This window comes from Capra hircus, chromosome 17 (assembly GCF_001704415.2).
Source record: "Capra hircus breed San Clemente chromosome 17, ASM170441v1, whole genome shotgun sequence".
Classification (NCBI taxonomy): domain Eukaryota; kingdom Metazoa; phylum Chordata; class Mammalia; order Artiodactyla; family Bovidae; genus Capra; species Capra hircus.
In genome coordinates, this window is record NC_030824.1 from 5,441,570 (window position 1) to 5,463,485 (window position 21,916).

General features: G+C 50.7%; 1 protein-coding gene across 4 annotated transcripts in view; it reads right to left on the reverse strand.

Moving 5' to 3' along the window:
* The window catches only part of MYO18B (myosin XVIIIB), a 239,338-nt gene that overhangs the window by 110,297 nt on the left and 107,125 nt on the right, over positions 1-21,916 (reverse strand). For all 4 annotated transcript variants that reach the window (XM_018061067.1, XM_018061070.1, XM_018061069.1 and 1 more), the window contains exons 25-29: positions 20,327-20,416; positions 10,185-10,304; positions 9,802-9,910; positions 5,444-5,568; positions 2,985-3,139 (exon numbers count right to left, since the gene is read on the reverse strand). In XM_018061067.1, the coding sequence (XP_017916556.1) occupies positions 2,985-3,139; positions 5,444-5,568; positions 9,802-9,910; positions 10,185-10,304; positions 20,327-20,416 (599 nt within the window). The remainder of the gene's footprint in view (positions 1-2,984; positions 3,140-5,443; positions 5,569-9,801; positions 9,911-10,184; positions 10,305-20,326; positions 20,417-21,916) is intronic.

Sequence of the window (21,916 nt, forward strand, 5' to 3'; positions counted from 1 at the left end):
AACTTTGAGGGTTTACGGTTTCCAGAAAAATACCAAACACTTATTTAAAATGTGATAAAAAATATAAGCAAATATAAGTTGGGTGAGAGGCGCTTCCTGGACTGGGCGTCATTTCCCACGGCTCTTTCAGCTTCTGTCGCTCTCACAGGTGAGGAGACCTGCAGAAGGCTCTGCCAAGCCTCAGGAAGATGCGACTCTGGTCAGTAAAATGTGGCTTTGGCCACCTGCTCCAGGGAACTGGGTGTGGCCAGAATGGCTGAACTGGGCGCAGGGTTTCAGCCTCGGGGAGAAGAAGGTCTCCCTCGTTATGAGATCCTCCAATGTCCCTCAACAGTAGATGGTCAGTCAAAGCCTCATGACTCCAAAGAAAGCCAACTATCGATCATATGAGGGAGCCCCTGCTGTCGGAAGGGCCCAGGAGCTTTCTGATTGGCTCCTGGTGACATCATTCGAGAGGTGCTATTGGCTACTCTGAATGGCAACATTGTGATGATGGTAATGGTCCGGCAGTTTTAAACCGCTTGGCTCTGAGCTGGGCTCCATGGAGTCCTCAGAGCAATTCAGCAGAAAACACATCTCAACCATTTCACAGAAGAGAAGACAAGTTCAGAGGTGAAGTGAGTCAGCCAAAATCCCGAAGCGGGTCTGAGCCAGCTGCACCGCTGACTAAGGTGGTCTGCCATCCACCTGCTCAGGTGCTGCAGCAGGCAGGGAAAGACAGAGGGGGCCAGACAGTGATGGACATTTTCAAGGAGTCCTTCTGGGCCACCGGATGCCAGGGAATGCCTCCAACAGACCCTAACTCTTGGAACACACTGCCTGAACAACTGTCTGAGGCCAGACGAACTCAGTCACAGCCTTCACCCCACTAGGAGTGGGCCAGGGGTCCAGCCTCCCACAGCTCCAGCACAGTCCTTATCCCTGGGGGCGCTCCACCGGCCCTCGAAACTGAGCTTTGCAACCCATGTGTAACCATGGCAACTGGGCCACTCTGAACTGAGAGGCCAACGTGGGGGCAGGGAACCTCAACAGCATAGAGACAACCCTCCACCCAGAGCCCAGCCAACTACGGAAGCAGTTGCACTGACCCTTTGATTAAACATAAAGAGGTATGAGGAAGTATGGCTAACTTCTCCATCTCTCCCTCACTACAGGCATGCTACCTGAATTTCCACCATGAGAGACTTCTACCTGCTCACGGGCTCCCGGCTAAAATACTAATCCACCTAGAAAGGTAATGGCTGCTATTTGCAATTAGCATCAAAACATACACTAACTTCTGCCAAGAGATGGTCAGGGGATAGAGGGCATCACAGGGCAGGTGAGTTTTAAGAAGAGATGCAAGTACGATGAAATGGGAACTCTTCAGGGGCCATTATCTGGAATGAAGGATTCTGTCCAAGGGGGGTGGTCACGGGAAACACCAGAGGGATGGAATTTTCTGGCTGCACAAACTCCAAGGGCAGAGTCCCCCTGCCACCCATCAGAAAGAGGAAATCCTCCTTAAGGCCTCTCAGAACAGGAGGAGAACCCACAGGTAAGGGCCAGGATTGTCACAGCTGGCAGAAACCTCCAGGATGATGGAATTCTATCTCTCAATTAACTGATGGCATCTGTTGGAGCCAGTCTTCAGCACCAGATGGGTCTGCTTAACTTCGAGGACAGCTCTGAAACGTCAGTCACCGTCTGGCTCAGAGAGGTAGTGCTACCTGACAAGGTCACACAGCAAACGAGCAAAGTGGGACGAAGCCATTTTCCCTGCTGCAAGGACAAGGTGTAGCCAGAGCATGCATGGGAAGGTGGAAAAGGAAAGAGTCAGCTATCAGCCAGAAAAAAAACAAACTTCTCTCATCTGGGGAGGCATTCTAATAACTCCCCAAAGAACTTTTCCTTTTTTTAATGAAGAAGCCAGTTCAGAAAAGCTCAAAGATAAATGAGAGAAACAATATTTAATGCAGATCAAATTCAAAACCGGTACCACTCCTATGGAAATGTAATTCGGCTGGCTACCTTTTGGAAAAAAGGCGTTCTTGGCAAAAATCATGTCCTGGCACAGAGCAAAGTTTTTCTGTGTTTTCAACTGGGACCTTCTAAAAGAAGCTGTTTCATCTGTTCGCCTCCTAAGAAGTCTCCAGTAGGGCTTGTCTGGCTCAGAACAGGGCCCCTGCACACCTCTACCCTCACCAGGTGAGCTGAAGAATTTCAGACACAGCCAAGGAGTCCAGGGATGAAGGCATCCCAGGATGTGAGGTTCCAAGTACGGAGACTTGTGAGAGAGACCTGAGCGCCAGTCTAGGCTCCTAGATAAGGAAAGCAAGCGCCGAAACCAGTGTGCGGATTCAAGACTGGCGTCTTATTCATGCACAGAGCCCAGATCCTGCCAGAACTGCTCATGTGAGCTGAGAGTCTAAACTTTAAATGGAAAGGGCAGTGACTCAAGTTTTTGGCCGTCTCCTCACTTTCACCAGTGGGGATGGGAACCAGCCCCTAGCCCTGGGCGGGATCTACCAGCTGCATCATCTAGTTCCACCGCAAGATGGTGCTCCACCTGAGGAGCAGAATCCTCCCCTCAGGGGAGAAAGGCTGAAGGACTCGCCCAAGGTCACACAACGGGAAAGAGGCACAGCTGGGACTTGAACCAGCACTGGACCCCTACCCGCCAGGCTAGGCTGACTCTGCCTCCACAACACAGCCTTCACTCTTAGTGGGGATGCTGAGGCTCAGAGAGGCCAAGAAAGCCCGCCAAGCTTACGTGGGCGGCTGGCAATAGAGCTGAGACTGGATAACAGAGAAGAATGATTTCTTGCTGGATTCGTGGGAGAACCACACAGCAATGCGTGGGGAGGGATGGGGCGAGAGAGGGCAGAACTAGGAGGCTGAGCTCCAGGGATGAAGAGCCCTGACTGGAGTGACGGGGTTTCAGAGGAGAATCCGGAGACCGCAGCACCCAGGCAGCGCACCCAAGCGCCCAGGTCCCGACTCACTTCTTCTGCTTCTTCTCCAGGTCGTGGTTTCGACTCTGCTGGTTCTCCAGCAGGAAGCGCGTGTCCTCCAGGTCGCAGGTCAGAAGGTGGCACCTCCTCTTGAGCTGCTGGGCTGTCCTCTGGGCTCCCTCGTAGGCCCTCTGCAGCTCCGCGAGCTGTGGGAGGGGCAGATGGAATCAGCCCACCCGTCAGCACTGATCGGGCCCCTACTTTCCAGCTGAAGCAGCTGCCGCTCCCAGCGTGAGTCTAACAGGAAGAGATCAGGTTCTGGGCCAGAGAGACCCGGTCCTGACCACTTGCCACCTGCATCAGTGTGGGGAGCTATTTCTCTGAGCTTGTTCGGGGGTAATATGGGGGGGCAGTATCTGTCATTCTCTGAGGGTTTTTAATTTTCCTCAATACTCCTCTGGCCAGCAGATTCTGAACATGCCCTGCCCAACTCGACAGCCCCTGGAGGACCATGTATAATTGATACCCCCGCTGGCTGCCTCCTCTGGGAGATGTGTGTGGACTAGCTGAGAAGCAGCCAGAACAGTTTGGAGGAATTCTGACCAGGAGACCCACGGGACGGGCTCTCAGCAGCACTTCTCACACAGGAACGCACGCGGCTGCAGACAAACAGAAAAGCCACGCTCTTGCGTCTTCCTCCAGAAAACACCCTCCCAAATGTCCTAGTTTAGATCTGGGAGAGAGCGCGACTTGGCACACTCGCTTTGAAGAAATGGGCTCATTAAAGAATTGCTTTAAATAAGCAAAACGCCGAGTTAATGAAGCCTGTAATTCTAAATTCAGTATTTGAAGGCAAATGGGATGTTTTCTTATATTCCGCTGTTCAGAAAAAGGTTGCAGTTTTATTACTTTTTAATGTAGCATGAATATCCCTCCTTCCTTGGGGAGGCTGACCCAACTGGATAATTCGTTATGAAAGAACTGGGCTGTTCCCAGGCGGCTGTCCCTTGGCTGGTTATCTACAGCCTGGATGTCTCTTGAGGATCACGATACAACGTCCACCTTGAAAGTGACCACTAAAACCATCGCCAGGGAGCCTCACTTCCGCTGTTTATAAAATCCCATGAGACCTCACCCTGGCCCACTTCTGCGGGATGATTTCATGATACTCTTTGCTCACAGTGAGGAGATACATAAATAATAATGGGACAGGAAATATGACCTCAACTTTTATGGTGCTTACGTCTACTTAGGGACACCAAGAAGCAAGCAGATAATAACAATACAGCACAATGAGGCTTTTGTCTGGGGAAACAAATCAGGGGCAATCCCCCCAATCTGTGTCAGGGAAGACTTTCTGGGGGGGAGGATATTTAAGCTGAGAATGTAAGGTTTGTCGGAGATATCTAGGTAGGGAAGAGAAAGAGTGTTCTAGGAGAAGGAAAGAGCACATGCAAAGACCCAGAGGTGAGAAAGAATAAGCCTTTCTTGAAGGAGGAGGGGGTGGGGAAAACCAGCACAAGGGAACAGAATAGAGTCCAGAAACAGACCCACAGAAATATTGTTGGTTGATCTTTTACAAAGGGGCAAATGCTATATAGTGGATGGAGGCTTTTTGACAAATGGTACGGAAACAACTGGTCATTCACAAGCAAAAAAAAAAAAAAATCTAGACACAGATTTTACACAAAAATTAACTCAAAATGGATCATAGATGTAAATATAAAATGCAAAACTATAAAGCTCCTGGAAGATAACATAGTAGAAAACCTTGATGACTTTGGATTTGGCAATGACTTTTTAGATATAACACCAGAGGCTGCTGCTCCTGCTGCTAAGTCGCTTCAGTCATGTCCGACTCTGTGTGAGCCCAGAGACGGCAGCCCACCAGGCTCCCCTGTCCCTGGGATTCTCCAGGCAAGAACACTGGAGTGGGTTGCCATTTCCTTCTCCAACACATGAAAGTGAAAAGTGAAAGTGAAGTCGCTCAGTCGTGTCCGACTCTTTGCGACCCCATAGACTGCAGCCTACCAGGGTCCTCGGCCCATGGGATTTGCCAGGCAAGAGTACTGGAGTGGGGTGCCATTGCCTTCTCCAACACCAGAGGCATGACCCATGAAAAAGAGAATTTATAAGCTGGATTTTATTAAAACTAAACATTTCTACTCTGCAAAGGACACTTTCAAGAAAATGAAAAACCACAGACAGGAAGAAAACATCTGCAAAAGACATACCTGATAAAGAACTTATCCAAACTATACCAGAAAATCAGAAAACAAACAACTCAATGTAAAAACAGGCTAAAGACCTTAACAGACACTGTGACAAAGAGGAGACCTGCCGCCCACACGCCACAGCAACCTCCACGTGTGGCGTCAGCGGAGGTGGAAGCATATGAAACAGGTGATGCCCTCCCTCCCTTTTCGGGTTCAGTCAACACCTGGACGCGGGAGGCGAGACCCTGCCCTATTTCTGCGACCCTGATGACCCAGGCTATCTTCCCCCCTTACCTTCTGCTCCAGCTCATTCCTAGATGCCAGCTCTGACTCCAGCCTCTCCTCCGACTGCTGGAGACGCTTCCTGAGGAACTCGTTCTCCATCTGAGCACAGTCGAGGCGCATCTGCCACTCGTCCGCTGGTTGAGAGAGTCAGAGAGACGTTAGAGAACTCAGTGAGCAGGGCAGTTCCCTCCCATCCTTAGCCCTTTGTGCACAATTTCACAGTGTTAACAGAACTGAGGTTCGACCCTAGGCTTAGGATCTGGAAATCCCACATTAAGTCCAAGCTTAAAAACACCACTTTCTCCAGGCAGCCTTCCCTGACTACAGGTGTTGAACATTATTGACCACTCACTGTTTTAAGCTCACTCATTTACAGGACTCAGTTTCCTACATGTGTGCATATACCTTCCCCCTATGGAAATTCCATAATTTTTGAGGGTAGAGGAGCTGTTTTATACATTTGTGGTTTCTCTACACCCTCTAGAAGAGTCCCCTACACACGGAAGTTTCCCGTGTGGTAAAACAAGTTTACCAGCTGGCCAATCTACTGGCCATTCACACTGGGTGACAGAGTACATCATCAGTGATGGTTGAATTAATTAACAAATAAATCAACGAACAATAACTAAAGTGTCCACTATGCAAAGAGCAACAGAGACCCTGGTTGCAACATGTCTCTATGTAATAATTAAACAATCCCTTGATTTGGTAAAATTTTCCAAAAAAAAAAAGCCATTTACTGGTGGTGATGAAAACTCGCTGAATAGAACAGGCTACACGAGGTTGTGATAGCTTATTTTCTGAGTGAATAAAAGAGTAACGTTGTTTAAGGTAATAGAGATGTGGAAAACATTGTACAAATGTACAGTGTAAGACAGAGACCATCCATCCATCATCCATCCAAATATCACCCATCCATCCATCCATCCTCCCAACATCCATCTTTCCATCATCCAGCCATCATCCATCCATCACCCATCCACCCACCTATCATCCATCCATCATCCATTCATCTACCCAACATCCATCAATCCATCACCCACCCATCATCCATCCATCCATCCACCTATCCATCATCTATCCATCCATCCATCCGTCCATTATCCATTGTTCCATCTACCTTCCATCCAACCAAATACACTACTCCATACCAGGCACAAGAGATCATGAAATGAATAAGAAACCATTCTATCTTCCAGAAGAATTCACTTGTGGAGACAAACATGTAAAGTGAGCTTGAACAGAGCATGACGAGGACTCTCATAAAGGAACTTAAGGAAGTTCAGAAGAGGACTCAGACTCATGAGGGAAGCAAACTTCTGTTTTGTTCACGACCGTATTCACATCCACAGGACTTACTATAATGCCTGCTGCTGCTGCTAAGTCACTTCAGTCGTGTCCGACTCTGTGCGACTCCATAGACAGCAGCCCACCAGGCTCCCCCGTTCCTGGGATTCTCCAGGCAAGAACACTGGAGTGGGTTGCCATTTCCTTCTCCAATGCATGAAAGTGAAAAGTGAAAGGGAAGTCGCTCAGTCGTGTCTGACTCTTTGCAACACCATGGACTGCAGCCTACCAGGCTCCTCCATTCATGGGATTTGCCAGGCAAGAGTACTGGAGTGGGGTGCCATTGCCTTCTCCGACTACAATGCCTAGCATATCATAAATGCTCCGTAACTTTCACTTCAGAGGTGGCTGGGTGAGTGAATGGATCGATGGACAGATGGATGGCAGGACTGAGGTCTTCTCGGGGGTGATTCTCACATAACTAACCCAAACAGAAGGATGATATAATTGTAAAAAGTTAAAGCTTCTTCAAATTTCCATCAGGGTAAATAATATCATGGTAGGAAAAGAATTCTATCTCTCCATCAGGGGAAAAAAAAAAATCTCCAGTGGCAAATGGCACAGCTTCAAAAAGGAAAGGGCAGCAGAAAGGACTTCTGGGGTGGCCTGTGTGCTGTGTGCTTCAGAGAGGGGCGTGAGTGGGCGCTGCCGACAGCTGAGGCCGTGCTCCACCACCCCAGGCCCGGTGCCGCCTCCAGCCCCTCCCCATGGGCGCCGTTCTCCACATACGTGTCAGTGAGCCCTTCATTTTCCAGTTCCATTTTCCTGGGCCTCCCCGGCCTCCCACTGACATTGCAAGTTTCTGGACAGCAAGACCCAACTAAAATTCTTCTACAACCCTTGCCCCAGAGTCCAGCTCAGTGCTGAATACATTCCATGAGAGGTTCTCTTTAAAGATTTCACCATGCATAGTGAGAAAACATATATATTTTCAATAATTTCTACCCCAGCTTGATCCACAGGGGAGGTTATGGCAGCATTGCAGTGGTGTAATTAAAGTGTTTTATTGCTTCTTTCAACTTTCCTATGTCATAGACATCTTCTATAATGAGTACGTACTACTTTCATAATCAAAAACAAAATACTTGTGGATTGGCTTCCTGGAATAAGCATCCTGAGCTGGAAGCCTGCGCAGCACTGTGACTAATGTGCTCCTGAGCTCAGCGCATTTCCCCCTCAGCCGACTCCCGTTATCTCTGCACAGGAAGACAAACGGCCGGGGAGCATCGTTCAAACATAAATCACCATCAGGATGAAACCGGGGCTGCCGTTCTTCTGGGGAACCTGTGCTGGTTCTGGGCAAACAGGTTCCCTTCTCCCTGAGCAGGCCCCACCTTGCTGGGGCTCGGGTACCTGAGACTCTCAGACTCCTCGGGATGAACCTCCCTGGCAAACGCCTGCCCTGCGGGTAGCCGGGATGAGAGATGCCAGCAGCAGAGTAGGAAGCCAATATGCCTTTCCCTCCTCCACCACCGCCTGACCTCGGCCCCTTCAAGTGTCCCTGACGTTTCTAGGGCATTGATTCTCTGGAGGCACTAGAGGAACGAGGACTATGTTTTATAAAGGCTGACAGACACACCAGGAAGCCTCCTCAGCTGACTCGTCTCGACTGGGGAGAGGAGATGACAGGGATGCCTCCTGCCCATCCAGCCGTGAGATGTGTCTCCAGGCGACCAAGATGGGCACCACCAGGAATCCCTGGCTCCGCTGAGCACATCTTTCATTGGGCAAGTCACTCTGACTGCTAAGCAAGTGCCTGACATCACTTCCACATAGGGCCAGGAGTAGTCCCTGCTCCGCGGGTGATGAGCAGGAGTAAGGATCCCACTATTAGTGCTACTAGAAATAATAATAAAGCGAGCAACAACTATTCAGCATTCTGTACCATGCACGTGGCTAAACACCTTCTATTCATCATCTCTGTCTACAGCCATTTGAAAGATGAGGAAACTAAGGCGCGATAATTTCTTTGGCCAAAGTAATAGAGTCTAGATTCAAACCCAGAAATGCGATTTTATAGCTTTCACTTCCTAACCACTGAACTGAGTTCCTCAAAGTTTATACTGTTGTTTACTCGCTCAGTCGTGTCTGACTCTCTGCAACCCCATGGACTGCAGCACACCAGGCTTCCCTGTCCTTCACCATCTCCCGGAGTTCGCTCAAACTCATGTCCATTGAGTTGGTGATGCCATCCAACCATCTCAACCTTTGTTGCCCCTTTCTCCTCCTGCTTACAATCTTTCCCAGCATCAGGATCTCTTCCAATGATCCTGGCTCACTGGACTTTAATAAAAATTTATATTATGAAAGTGAAAGTCGCTCAGTCATGTCCAAATCTTTGCAACCCCATGGACTATACAGTCCACGGAATTCTCCAGGCCAAAATACTGGAGTTGGTAGCTTTCCCTTCTCCAGGGAACCTTCCTAACCCAAGGATTGAACCCAGGTGTCCTGCATTGCAGGCAGATTCTTTACCAGTTCAGCTATCAGGGAAGCCCCAAAACTTATATTAAAATTACTCATATAAAAAAGATTCTTAAATAGGGGTGCCCTGCCCATCTACAGGGGATGACACAGGATGAGGTGGGTGGACGGCATCACCAACTCGATGAACATGAGTTTGAAGCAAGCTCCAGAAGATGGTGAGGGACAGGGAAGCTTGACGTGCTGCAGTCCATGGAGTCTCAAAGAGGTGGACACAACTGAGTGACTGGACTGAACTGCCCATCTACAGAACCACTATTTTTTCCATCATTCTCTGCATTATTAATAAACAGCACCTGTCACACTGGTAATTTACCACCTTAGATAGGGTTGGGTTACCTGTTTAATGCCTGCCTCTTGCACTGAACTGTACACCCTAAGAAGGCAAGATCTGTTCCTGCTTTCTCTGCCAACATCTCAGCCCCTAATGCAGCACCTAGAGCGCTGTAAGTGCTCCGTACGTGTGAATGAATGAATGAGTGAGAAAAGGAGAGCTTTTCCACCAGTGTGGAAAGGACTGGTTCCCAAGGACTCACCTCCCCCAGTGTGACTCCTCTCCAAATCATTCAACTGAATTTTCTGCTGGGCTTCCTCCAACCGCTTCTCCACTTCTCCTAGATTCTTCTGGACTTGCTCATACTTGCTCTGGAAGAGAGGCCTCGAGGTTTCAAACGGGAGCTAAGACAGTGGCCATCTCACCCAAGGTGCAGGACTGGCCCTTATCCCCACCCCTACCCCCACACTCTTCACCCAGGACACCTCCAAGGCCAAGACTTGGGAAGACTCGGATATCCCCCAGGACCCCCAGCATGGGAGTCAGTGAACCTGTGCACCCCAGATATGAGCAGAGCAGGGCAGGCCCGACCCTCCCGGCCACTCTTCTCGAGCACTCGCATCCCCAGCACTCCCGACCACTCGCCTTTAGCTCCTGGACCTCCCGGGAGGCCCGCAGCCGCTCTGCCCGCTCAGTCTCCAGCACCTGGCAGGCCACGTCCCCTTTGAAGCGCTCATCAGCCAGCTCTGTGGTCAGCTCAGCGATCTGGAGGGGGAGGGTTAAGGCAGGGTTACTCGCTGGGGCTGCCAACCCTTCTCCTCCCGCCCACGCACCATGGGACCATCCTTGCACTGATACTAGGTCTTATCGCAAGGCGACCCTGCAGCGTAATAAGGTGGTTAAGAGCACGGGCATCAGGATGTTATGGTCCTGGTGAGTTAGAATTCCTGGCCCAGCAGTCACTCTCTGGGTGACTCTCAGCCACACAGGATGCCTCTCCAATGCTCGGTTTTCTCCACTTTAGGAAGGAAGGGGACAGTGGATAGAATTGTTTAGAGAATTAAGTGAGATAATCCACACAGAGCTTAGCACAGTGCCAAGCACACAGTAAATGCTCAGTTAACAATTATTCTAGTAGAAACTCTCCTTAGCCATCCTTCAGAAAGTCATTTCACTTGGCCAAACGGGCTTCCTTGGTAAGACGCACACTCACAGACGCCCACCCACCCTGGGCGCTCTCGGCCAGGAAGCCTCTCGATGGCTCCCCGGGGCCCGCTGCCTCTACCAGGTTGCAGCCACACTGCCACAGTGTGTGCTCACAGCCTGTTTATGCCTCACATGCTCTTACACAATTACCTATTTTATTAGCTATTACACAAACCCGTAAGATGTGACCGGGCCAAGAGTTTCCAGGAAAACTAGGCTGAATGCTTTGGAGGGAATGAACACAAGTGAGTTGCTTCTTAAAATTCTGTCATATAGGTGTAGGTGCAAAAACTAAAAAGGAAAAACTCCAAGTGTAGCCTTCTGCATTCAAATTCCTTTGCCATTTGCTCTGCTTTAAAGAAATCGAAACTGGACATCATGTAGTTGTGTGTGAGGGGTGTGGTTTAAAAAAGAAGTAGATCTTGAGTTCTTGGTCCCACCTCAGTGAGTTGAGGCAGACATGTTTTAAGTTAAAAATTTAAATGTTTATATTTTAAATGAATTCCCACTTGCATTGGCTTTTTCCCCCCAAAATAATTGGGAAACACCAGGTGAGTCAGCGCTTTTGTGGTCTTATTGTTTCATAATACAGCCTTCCGGGTTCAAGGATATGCCAAGGTGAGTGAGAAGAGAAACATACAAGCGGACAGTTCATGGCCAAGGAGGACAGAAATGCTGCTGCACAGCAGAGTCCTCAAGAAACTGGGGCTCTGCTGGTGCGAGGCAGCGGCTCAAGTCCAGAGGGAGGGGAGGAAAAGAAACAAACAAGGCACGAGGCATCGCGCAGGGTTCAAGCTCAGACACCATGAGCCCCGGGCCTTGGACGCGCCGCCTCCTCCCCGGGGCTGCGGCCGCCTGAGCTACGAAACGCTGAGTCAGGCGACCTCTCCTGTCCTCCTGGCCTCCCCAGGGTCTGAATTCCAACACACTCCAGGGGAGCTAGGCTCACCTCCTAAGTTTAGCCTCACTTGGCTCTAGGTGGGTCAGACTTAAAGTAAAGTGGAAGTCGCTCAATGGTGTTCAACTCTTTGCGACCCCATGGACTGCAGTCTGCCAGACCCCTCTGTCCCTGGGACTTTAGTTCAGTTCAGTTGCTCAGTCGTGTCCATCTCTTTGCGACCCAATGGACACTAGCACGCCAGGCTTCCCTGTCCATCACCATCTCCTGGAGCTTGCTCAAACCCATGTCCATTGAGTCGGTGATGCTATTCAACCATCTCATCCTCTGTCATCCCCTTCTCCTGCCTTTAATCTTTCCCAGCATCAGGGTCTTTTCCAGTGAGTCAGTTCTTTGCATCAGGTGGCCACAGTATTAGAGTTTCAGCTTCAGCATCATTCCTTCTAATAAATATTCAGGACTGATTTCCTTTAGGATAGCAACTGGTTTGATCTTGCAGTCCAAGGGACTCTCAAGAGTTTTTATAAACAAGAATACTGGGACTTTACAGGCAAAAATACTGGAATGGGTTGCCAGATCCATTCAGGATCTTCCTGACCCAGGGGTCGAACCCAGGTCAATCCATTGCAGGTAGGTTCTTCACCATCTGAGCCACTGGGGTGCACAAAGGCATTCAAGTTGGAAAAGCAATCACTTGCAGTGGGTGCCAACTACAGGCCAGTATACTCCAGGAACACCCCCAATCACACCCCTACATGGCCTCCATCCCTGTCATCAGCATGGATACCAAACACCAGGAGAGTATTCTCTTTGCCTTAACCATTTAGTATGAAATTCAATTTGTGCTAATCGGCCTGAGCAAAGAGAGCACAGAATTAATTTAATGCATTAATTTTGAATTCTGCAGACCCCAAGTCTGGAGCTCAAAGGACAATTCGTCTTTCCAAATTGGGGAAGCAATAGCTGCTTTTCTCACAGACAGTAGCCTCTGACCGTCCCCATCCTCACAAAGCCCTCTTCTTTCTCACATTTTGGGGTCCAGAGGCTCTGTCCTTGAGCTGAGGGGTGGGCACCACACCCAGAGCTAGCAGATGGGTGCAAAATGAAGGCCAGTTTAATGAGGGAGAGCCGGACTGCAAACCCAGAAGGGCCCTGTGCAGACCACACTAGGACCAATTAACCAGGAATTATTCTGGAATCCTCCCTGGATCCACTGCTTGGCTGAATCATCAGAAACCCTCTTTCTACTCAGGGACAATGACTCCAAGGGTCTGCCAGAGAGAGGGAGACAGAAATGAATGAATCTGCTGTACATTTTGCAGAGTCAAACAGAAATAACATTCCACACATCCTGCACACAGACACCACACTGCGGGGGAACAGTGGGTTGCAGGGATGTGAAGGACCTTAACTGCTGAGCACACAGGGTCCCCTGGGCTGTCACGGTCACCTGCCCTGCACAATGCAAGCACCTACTGCCTGCCAGACCTGCCTTCGAAGACTCTGCTGTTGGGGAGGGAAGAAAACCACGTGTGGAGCTCCCATGTCTTGGCCCAACCGTGCCCTTGGCTCTTAAACTCGAGGACTCCTGGACCCCAAGTCACCTGTCCCTGGAGAGCCAGCAGTGCCCTTTCCCCTCTCTCCCTGTGCTTTTCTCAACCAAAAGGACCTGTTTATTTAAGCCCTAGAATGAGAAACAGCTCATACTCATCCACTGCTGTGAACAGACACGTGAGTCCTGGGCACAGAAGCCTCACCAGGAGGGTATATTTCTGTCACTCGCTCACACAGAACGAGAGTCGGCGGCTATGAGAGGTGGGATGAGTTGCTCAGATCAGAGCTGATTGAACTCGGAGGCAGTCCCGCCCAGGCAGCCCAACTCGGGGTCCTGGCTGGACCTCTGTCCGGATGCTGTTCCTTGTCCGGCGTCCCCCGTCCAGCTTGATCCCTTGCCCCCGGGCCCCTAGGGGTGGTTGTTCTGGAACAGACCAGGACATGTGGCTCAGGGGGGTGATGGAACGGCCAGCGAGTGCAGGTCAGTGGCTAGGTAAGACCCGGACTGCAGCCGAAGGGAGCCTTGCGGACCCCTACAGGAAAGAACGCTCCCATCCCCATCAACCTGAGTGACAGAAACAGAAAATGAACCAGCAGAGAAAAAAGGCAGAGAGAAGACAACGGCCCCTCTTCTCCTCTGGGGGAGTGGAAGCGCGGTCAAGACTTCCCTGCCGTGCCTTCCTCTGCGGGTCCTGGGCTCACCCCACTGTGGTCATTCTTGAACGTGCCTGCCCGGCGTCCGCAGAGCCTCTGCAGCCGCTGTCTGCCAGGAGGCCGCCCTCCCCCAGGGCCCCTGGTGAAGGCTCAAGAGACCCTAAACATACCGAGTCAGGGAGGAAGCCAGGCTGTTTTATTCCCCCGGGGATGAGGGGGCTCCAACATCCCGTCCTCACAGAGGCCTGGCGCTGCACTAGAGCATGGAACCAGGTGCCAGGAGGCCTGGGACGAGGTCAAGGCTCAGGGGCCATCTGACCCCCGAGTCAAATGAGTCACGTCCCTTGCCCACCCTGCTGGTGGACAGTCACGGCCATCGGGAGCCACCTCTCTCAGGGCTCCACTAATGCACGTCTGCCCTAGATCTCCAGTCCCTGCCGTGCCCCACTGCTTCCCGCAGCAATTCTTCCCCAGAAGTGGAACTTCCTCGACTGATGAGGCCAGACAGGTGTGCACATGGGCCTCAGTCCTTGGCCATAAATGAGGTCCTGTACATGTTCCAGAGAGAAGACACGACCCCACTCTCAGGCACTGCCTGGTGCTCCTGCAGCCTCCCTGGTGCTCCCACCTAGTCGAGTTGCTTCCCTGTAAAAATACAAACCCCACTGGGCATGCAGGCCGATCCTGCATGCTTGAAGAATATTTATAGCTGGCGTCTCAGAGGCTCCTCATCTCCTCTTCGGCTCCTTTGCAAATGAAGCACTTAAATCATTTTGCAGTAATGTTGTCTTTTTAATAAGGCTCGTCAAACGGCATTCTCGCTGATGAGGCACACCACGTTCCAGCCACGTTTCTGTGGCTGTTTCCCTGCCGAGACGAGGGGTGGGGTGCAGACGGGTGCTGGGGGGCTGCCTGATGCACAGCCCTGAAGGAGCGTCTGCTCCCCAACTAACAGAAGCTCCCTTCCAAGACAGAAGAACCGAGTAGGAGACAGTTCGTATCTATTCTGTAACTTGACGTTTCTCAAAGTGCGGGCCCTGAATGAGCAGGTTCAGCATCACTTGAGAACTTACTAGAACTACAAAAGCTCCAGGGCCATGCCAAGCCACCGACTCAGAATCTTGAAGGCTGGGATCCGACGATTCACACCCTAACCCATCCTCCTGGGGATTCTGACACACGTTCGAGGAGGAGAACCCCACTACCCTAACGTAGCATGACCCCCTGCACCAGGGTCACCTCGAGGCTTGCTGGAGAAGTGCGGAGGGACCCCAGTCCCCAAGATCCCCTCCCGGGCCCAACCGTGAAAGATGGAGCCAGGAAAGCTATAGGGGTAACGGCCCCTCCAAGTGATTCTGAGGGCGTCCCACGTGGTGCTAGTGGTAAAGAACCCGCCTGCCAATGCAGGAGACATAGGAGATGTGGGTTTGATCCCTGGGTTGGGAAGATCCCCTGGAGAAGGAAATGGCAACTCATTACAGTATTCTTGCCTGGGAAGTCCCATGGACAGAGGAGCCTGGCAGGCTGCAGCCCATAGGGTCACAAAGAACTGGACACGACCGAGTGGACTTAGCGCTCATGGCTGATTCTGATGCTCTTTCAAGTGCAAAAGCAGCCAGTACAAATCAACAGTAGCTTTGCAGGGAGGAAGGTAGGAATTAGAGCCCTTTCTCCAAATAGAATCCTACTTGGGCCCAACATGCTACATTTCACCAAATCTGAGCTGCCATTGATTGTAAGATGCACAGTTGAGAACATGTGAGAGGGATGCACGGCCAGTTCCTAGTGTGAGAGGCTGCGGACTGGGTTCAGCAAAGTACAAAGGGAGAAAATAATTCATCTGAGAATCGATAAAAACAGAACCAAAGCACAAACAGCACATCTACTGTATGGATGCAGGTGTGGGAGTTCTGGAGCCCTGGACCCCCTCCTTGCCCTCTGTCGGGCCTGGAGAGACGCAGGGCTTCGGAAAACACTCGATAAATTACTCCATTAGTGCAGACAAGCCTCAGAGTGGAAGGGATCCACGCTAGTTATATAGTCATCCACACTGAACAATGGACCAGACGCCCACGGCTTATGAAGAACTGCTTCAGATCAACAAGAGACGCCATAGGCAAGACTGGAAAGACCACTTTGTCGGAGAAGATAACCAAACAGCCAAAAACGCGTGAAAAGACACAAATCAAAATCAAGGTGGCACAGCTGCTCACCAGCCACAGTCGCTAAATGAAAAAGGCAGACAATCCCCAGTGCTGGGAAGACGTGGAGCAGACAAAAGGCTCACCCACAGCCGTCAGGGAACAAATGGACACCAACATGGTAGTGAGCTACCTGCAGCATCTATGAAAACTGGACACAGAAATAAAGCCCAGCGGTTCCATCCCTCAGTGTGTGCTAACAGCCATGTGTGATCTGTGCACCAAAAGATACACGTCAGGAGGTCCAGAGCAAGCTGGTTCTTTACAGCTGAAAAATAGAAACAGTCGAATGTTCCTTTAGAGGAAGAGGTAAGGACGGGTGTCTGCATGTAATTGACTAGTCTACAGCAGAGGGGGGTCCATGAACCATAGTCACCAACGTTACCAGCGATGTCGAATCAAAGAAACCAGGGACAAAGGAACGCACAAATTCAGTGAATTTCAGTAAAGTTCAGAAAAAAGGCAAAAACTATTCTTTAGTGTCAGGAGTCCATTTGCGGTTAATGATGGAGGGCAGTGGCTGAAAGGGGCACAAGGTAGGGGAACCTGGGAGCGAACTGTGTCAACCAGCGCTGCGGGTGCTGGTTGCATTGGTGCGTCCACTTTGTGAAAATTCACTAAGCTGCACACTTATGATGTGTACGCTTTTTTTGTATGTTGTGCAACTGTTACACAGAGCTTAAAAGGCCAGAGGAAGAGAAGCAGGAGGAAGACGATGACGACGAAGAGGAGGCGTTGGGGAGGAAGAGGAAGAAGTCCTGACAGTCATCTAAATGTGCTTCCAGGATGAAGCTCCGCTTTGACTCCTGACTGAATTCTCTTTGTGGTATGGGCATCACGCCCTTGACTTGCAGTTCAATGTGACACTACCAAGAGCATTTCTACAGACCCCGTCTATAGTTACTGTGTGAATACAGGCGAGCGCCCTCAGGGCCCTTTTAACGAGGCTTCATGGGAGAAGCTCCTCTAATATCTCGATTATCTCCCTATCCTGAAAAGTTACTCTTTGCTCAAGCAACAGGGGTGTGTGTGGGTGTGTATGCACATAACCCAGACACAACATGTTCATGGAATGTCCTGTTTTCCTTTTTGCTTTGGTTGCTAGGAAGCACTGTGTCAAAATTCCAACCCATCTTTGATAGCTCCACACACCCATTCTGCGTCTATTCTGCACTGGGGGCGGGGCAGATGTGATGAGGCCTCCCAAGGACAGGGTCTCCCAGTCTAGCTGGGACGCAGGAGGTGATCAGGAGGCACGGATCAATGCTGTGAGGAGAAGCACAGGGCCACTAGTAAGCACATATAGTCAGGGCCTAATGGACCCGTGGGCTTCCCAGGTGGCTCAGTGGTAAGGAATCCACCTGCCAAGTGGAGACACAGGTTCAATCCCCAGGTCGGGAAGATCCCCTGGAGAAGGAAATGGCAACCCACGCCAATGATCTTGCCTGGGAAATCCCATGGACAGAGGTGCCTGGCAGGCTCCTCTGTCCATGGGGTTGCAAAGAGCTGGACTTGACTTAGTGATGAAACAACCACCACCCACCCTTAGAGCATCAAGGAAGGCTTCTTGGAGGAAGCACCACTTGAAGTAAGTATGAAGGGATGACCAGACACTTACCAGGTGAGGAGGGCTAGGTGGGAGGTTCTAGGCAGAAGGAACGGCACAGGCAAAGGCATGAATTGAGAGTGAGTCTAAGACCAATGGTCGAGGTCTATATTCTAACGCTTTCCTTGATTTGGTGTATTCTTCGATTCCTGGTTCCCTTTGCTGATTTTCTTAGCTTTAAATCTTTATCTTATTTTTTCAAGACTTCATGCTCCTTTTTGCAGTTGTGTATGACACAAAGACTAAAGAGCCCAGGCAGGGTATTCTGCAGGGGCTGACATGAGCATGCGTAGTTCGGGCCTCAGAAGCCTGGCTCCCTCCTCTACCACCAATGTCCCCTGAGCTGGAGCTCCAGATGCTAGAAACGCTCACCTCCTCCTCCTCTCCAAGTCTCCCCCAAAAGCTGACACATCGCAAACCCCCAAGTCCAACGTGACAGCTCGTGATGGATTACTGCATAATATGTCAGCTTGGCAGGAAGGAATTTCTGCCGGGAAGTCACCTACATTCCGCACCAGCCCACAGCTCTCTGACTGCTTCTGCTGCTCTACTCAGGGCTACTTCCGGCGAGAGGGCTCAGGTGCTGGCTCTCTGGAGCCTCAGTGGGGGATGTGAGGTATTCAGGTGCCACTCCCTCTCCTCACAGTGTCGTCCACGAGAGGGGCAGTAGCCCAGCCCAGCTCTCCTCCTGGTGCACCAGAGAACCTCCCTTCCAGGAGCCTCTGCCCCTCGCCTGACCGTGAGGGTGGACCGCCAGGGAATTCCCGATCTTGATTTCTGAGGTTTTCAGGGCTCCCTTAAATTGTGCCCCCTAGGCGAATGCTTGGCTGGCCCTAGTCCCCGCTGCCTGTCTCTAGGAAGCCCTGGTATGTCACAGGGTTCTGCTGAAGTTCAGGTGGAGCTCATTCATTCCCTTCATTCCCTTTTCGTCAGATGTATCTGAGTACCTTCCATGTCATAGATCAGACCCCTTGGATACAGCCAGAGACAGGCAAAGTCCCCGTCCTCACAAAGTCCCCAGGCCAACAGAGGGAGACAGATCCCAAGCAGGTAAACGTGCAAGCTCGCGTTCAGACGGTGGAGTGCCGCAGGTGTCAGAGGGCGGTGACGGGGAGGGAGGTCAAGCGGGGTGGGGGGGGGGCGGTGATATTACGTAAGTGGTCAGGGAAGACGTCTGTGGACTGAAAAGTCTGAAGCTAGATCTGAAGCATGTGATGTCCCCATCTCTGTGCAGATCTGGAGGAAAGGTAGAGGCAGCTGGTGCAAAGGTCCTGAGGCAGCGTGGCAGACTCTCTGTCCAGAGCAAAACCAGAGCTTCCTGTGTTTATGCGGCTGGGGTGGTGTCACTGCCGACAATAGGGCTTGGTTTGGTGGATGGCTAGCAGGGATTGGAATCAGGTTCATCAGCAAAAGCCAACAGTATCCAATTCTTTTTCTTCAGCACTTTGTTTTTTAAGGGCAATCCAAACTGGTTCTTCTATCTCTGGCTGAAAGGCCTTTTCTTCTATAAAGAGCCAGACAGTAAATATTTCTAATCTTTGCAGGCCACACAGTCTCCGTCACAAGCTGCTCACCTCTGCCTTTCTGGCGTCAAAGCAGCCAGAGACTGCACACAAATGAATGGGTGAGGCTGTGCCAATAAAACTTTATTTATAAAGAACCGGTGGCGAAATGGGTTTGCCCTGTGGGCCATAGTTTGCCCATCTCTTTATTCATCTTCACTGTGGTAACTCAGGTTTTAGTCTAACAAGATGTGTTCCTCCATTCTGCCAACAGACTCCCTTTCTGGTGCTTATGCTCTCCAACATGAGACGCACTGCTGCTGAGAGCGTCTTGTCTTTTCATTTCCGTGGGAGAGGTTCTCCAGCACGTGAGCCTAGAAATGGAGCGGCTGGGCCAGAGGGCACAGGCAGTGTCAACTCTCAGAGATGACACTAGACTAACTTTCACCCATACCAGCAGCGTGAGTTCCCGCTGCTACGCACTCCTGTCGCCAACACTTGGCGCTTGGCGACGTCAGACTTCAGGATTTTGCCCATTTCAAGCATCAAGTGATACCTGTTGTGCTGTTAATGTGCATTTCCTGATTGCTAGTTAGTAGTCTTTTCAAGAGTTTAATGGCCATTTGCATTCCTGATCATTTAAACTCCTAAAATGAGTTTCCCTGCTGAGAGCTGCCAATTTCTAATTTTTGCCCACCCCTCTTCAAGCCCTGCTTTGTTTTTATGGAGATGTTTACCTTTTCCCAATTGATTTGAGGAAGTTCTTTATGGCTACTCTCTGTCAGTTGCACGTGTTGCAAATTTCATCCTCAAGAACGTGGTGTGTCTTTATTTTATGCTCTGACAATCAGAAGTTGATCACCTTATTGGGGTCACAGTGACTGTTCTCCCCTGCAAGCTGTGCTTTTGTGACTTATTTAAGCAATTCTTCCCTTGGGAGCCACACGACATGGCTTTGAGACTCATCTCTGCACTTGCTGGCTGTGGGGCTGGGGGAAGGCCCTTAATACCCCAGAGCCTGTGTTTCCGCCTCTGTAAAATGGGGAGCGGAGTGGCATGAGCCTCACAGATTCTGAGGAGTCTTGAAAGGACTGAGCACCATGCCCGGCTCACTGTCACCTTCCCCATCAACAGACCTCCCTTCCGTGCAGGAGGGCTGAGGGTACCTTGCTCTCCAGCAGGTCTGCGTTCATCCGGAGTTCATTCCGAGACTTCTCTGACTTCTCTAGCTTCTGCCTCAGCGCTGTGAGCTCCGCCTACAAAGCAAACACAGTGACAGAAGCCATTCTGGACTGGAGGCGTAGGGTCCACGCGTGTTAAGAGCGGCCAGCAAACGCAGTGGGTGACTCAGCCAGCCAATCTGTGATGACGGCCATTGCTGAATATGATCATCTCCGCTCAGGCAGGCCCGGTCCATACCAGCCTGGACGAGGGTCTGGATGCAAATCCTTGGGACAAGACCACTGTTTATTAAGACAGGGCACACCCAAGTGAGACAGGGCACACCCGAGTGACACGGGGCACCCAGCTCTTCATCTTCCCCAATTACCACTTTTGGCCAGGGGGTCATCATGAGTTTTACAGCACCACTGTCAGGAGCAATTGAAATGCTCACCCACTGCAGGCCAGTGGACTGAACCATAAAACGCACACCCCAAGGAGGACCACGTGGCCATGAAAAGGGAACAAGGAAGATTTCTATAAAAATGGGAACCACGTGACAATACATAAACGCAGCACATTAACATGTTGTATGCCTTACGTTTACAATGCTGTAGGTCAAACACACTTTAACTAAAATATTTTAAAAGATAATCCAAAAATATGGACGTGGCACGGCTCTTAAAATCTATTTTGAAGTGAAAAATGCAAGTTGGAGAAGAATATACAGTATGCCACCTTTTGTGTAAGAAAGAAACCATTAGTCCTGTGTGTACGTGTGTGTGTGCACGCGCGTGTGTATGTGCATACCTTGCTTCACTGTGCTGGGTTCTGCAGACACTGCATTTTTTACAAATTGAAGGCTGGTGGTAACCCTGCAGTGAGCAAGTCTATTGGTGCATTTTTTCCAAAAGCGTTACCTTTTAACTAAGGTATGCAGATTCTGGGGGCACCAAATGCTATACACACTTAACAGACTACAGTACAGCCTCAACGTAACTCGTACAGGTCCTGGAAAGCCACCTAGCTCACGTGACTCACTGCGATATCCGATTCATCTTGGCAGCCTGGAACTGAACCTGCACCATCTCCAAGATGTGCCTGTATTTGCTCACTTTTGCCAAAAGGAACAACAGGCACAGTAAACCAGAAACCAGCACAACAGCTTCCCTGGTGGCTGAGCGTAAAGAGTCTGCCTGCCAAGGCAGGAAACCCGAGTTCAATCCCCAGTCTGGGAAGAGCCGCTGGAGAAGGAAATAGCAACCCACTCCAGTATTCTTGCCTGGAGAATCCCATGGACAGCGGAGCCTGGTGGGCTGCAGTCCGTGGAGTCACAGTCAGACACGACTGAGCAACTAAACCACAATCAGAACCGTTACCTGTATCAAGCGGGTGCTAACGGGGTTGAAGGGAGGGTAAGGGGAGTGTCCTCTGAGAGGCACACAAAAAAACGGCTCATGGACTCTCCCGCAGACCCTCTCTGGGAGGAGTGGGAACACACGCTCCCACGCCCGAGGTGGAGTGCCTGCCTCTGACCGGCACCCACTCGCCTACTGAGGAGCTGGGTACTGGGTGGAGGGAGGCTGTGCCAGCTG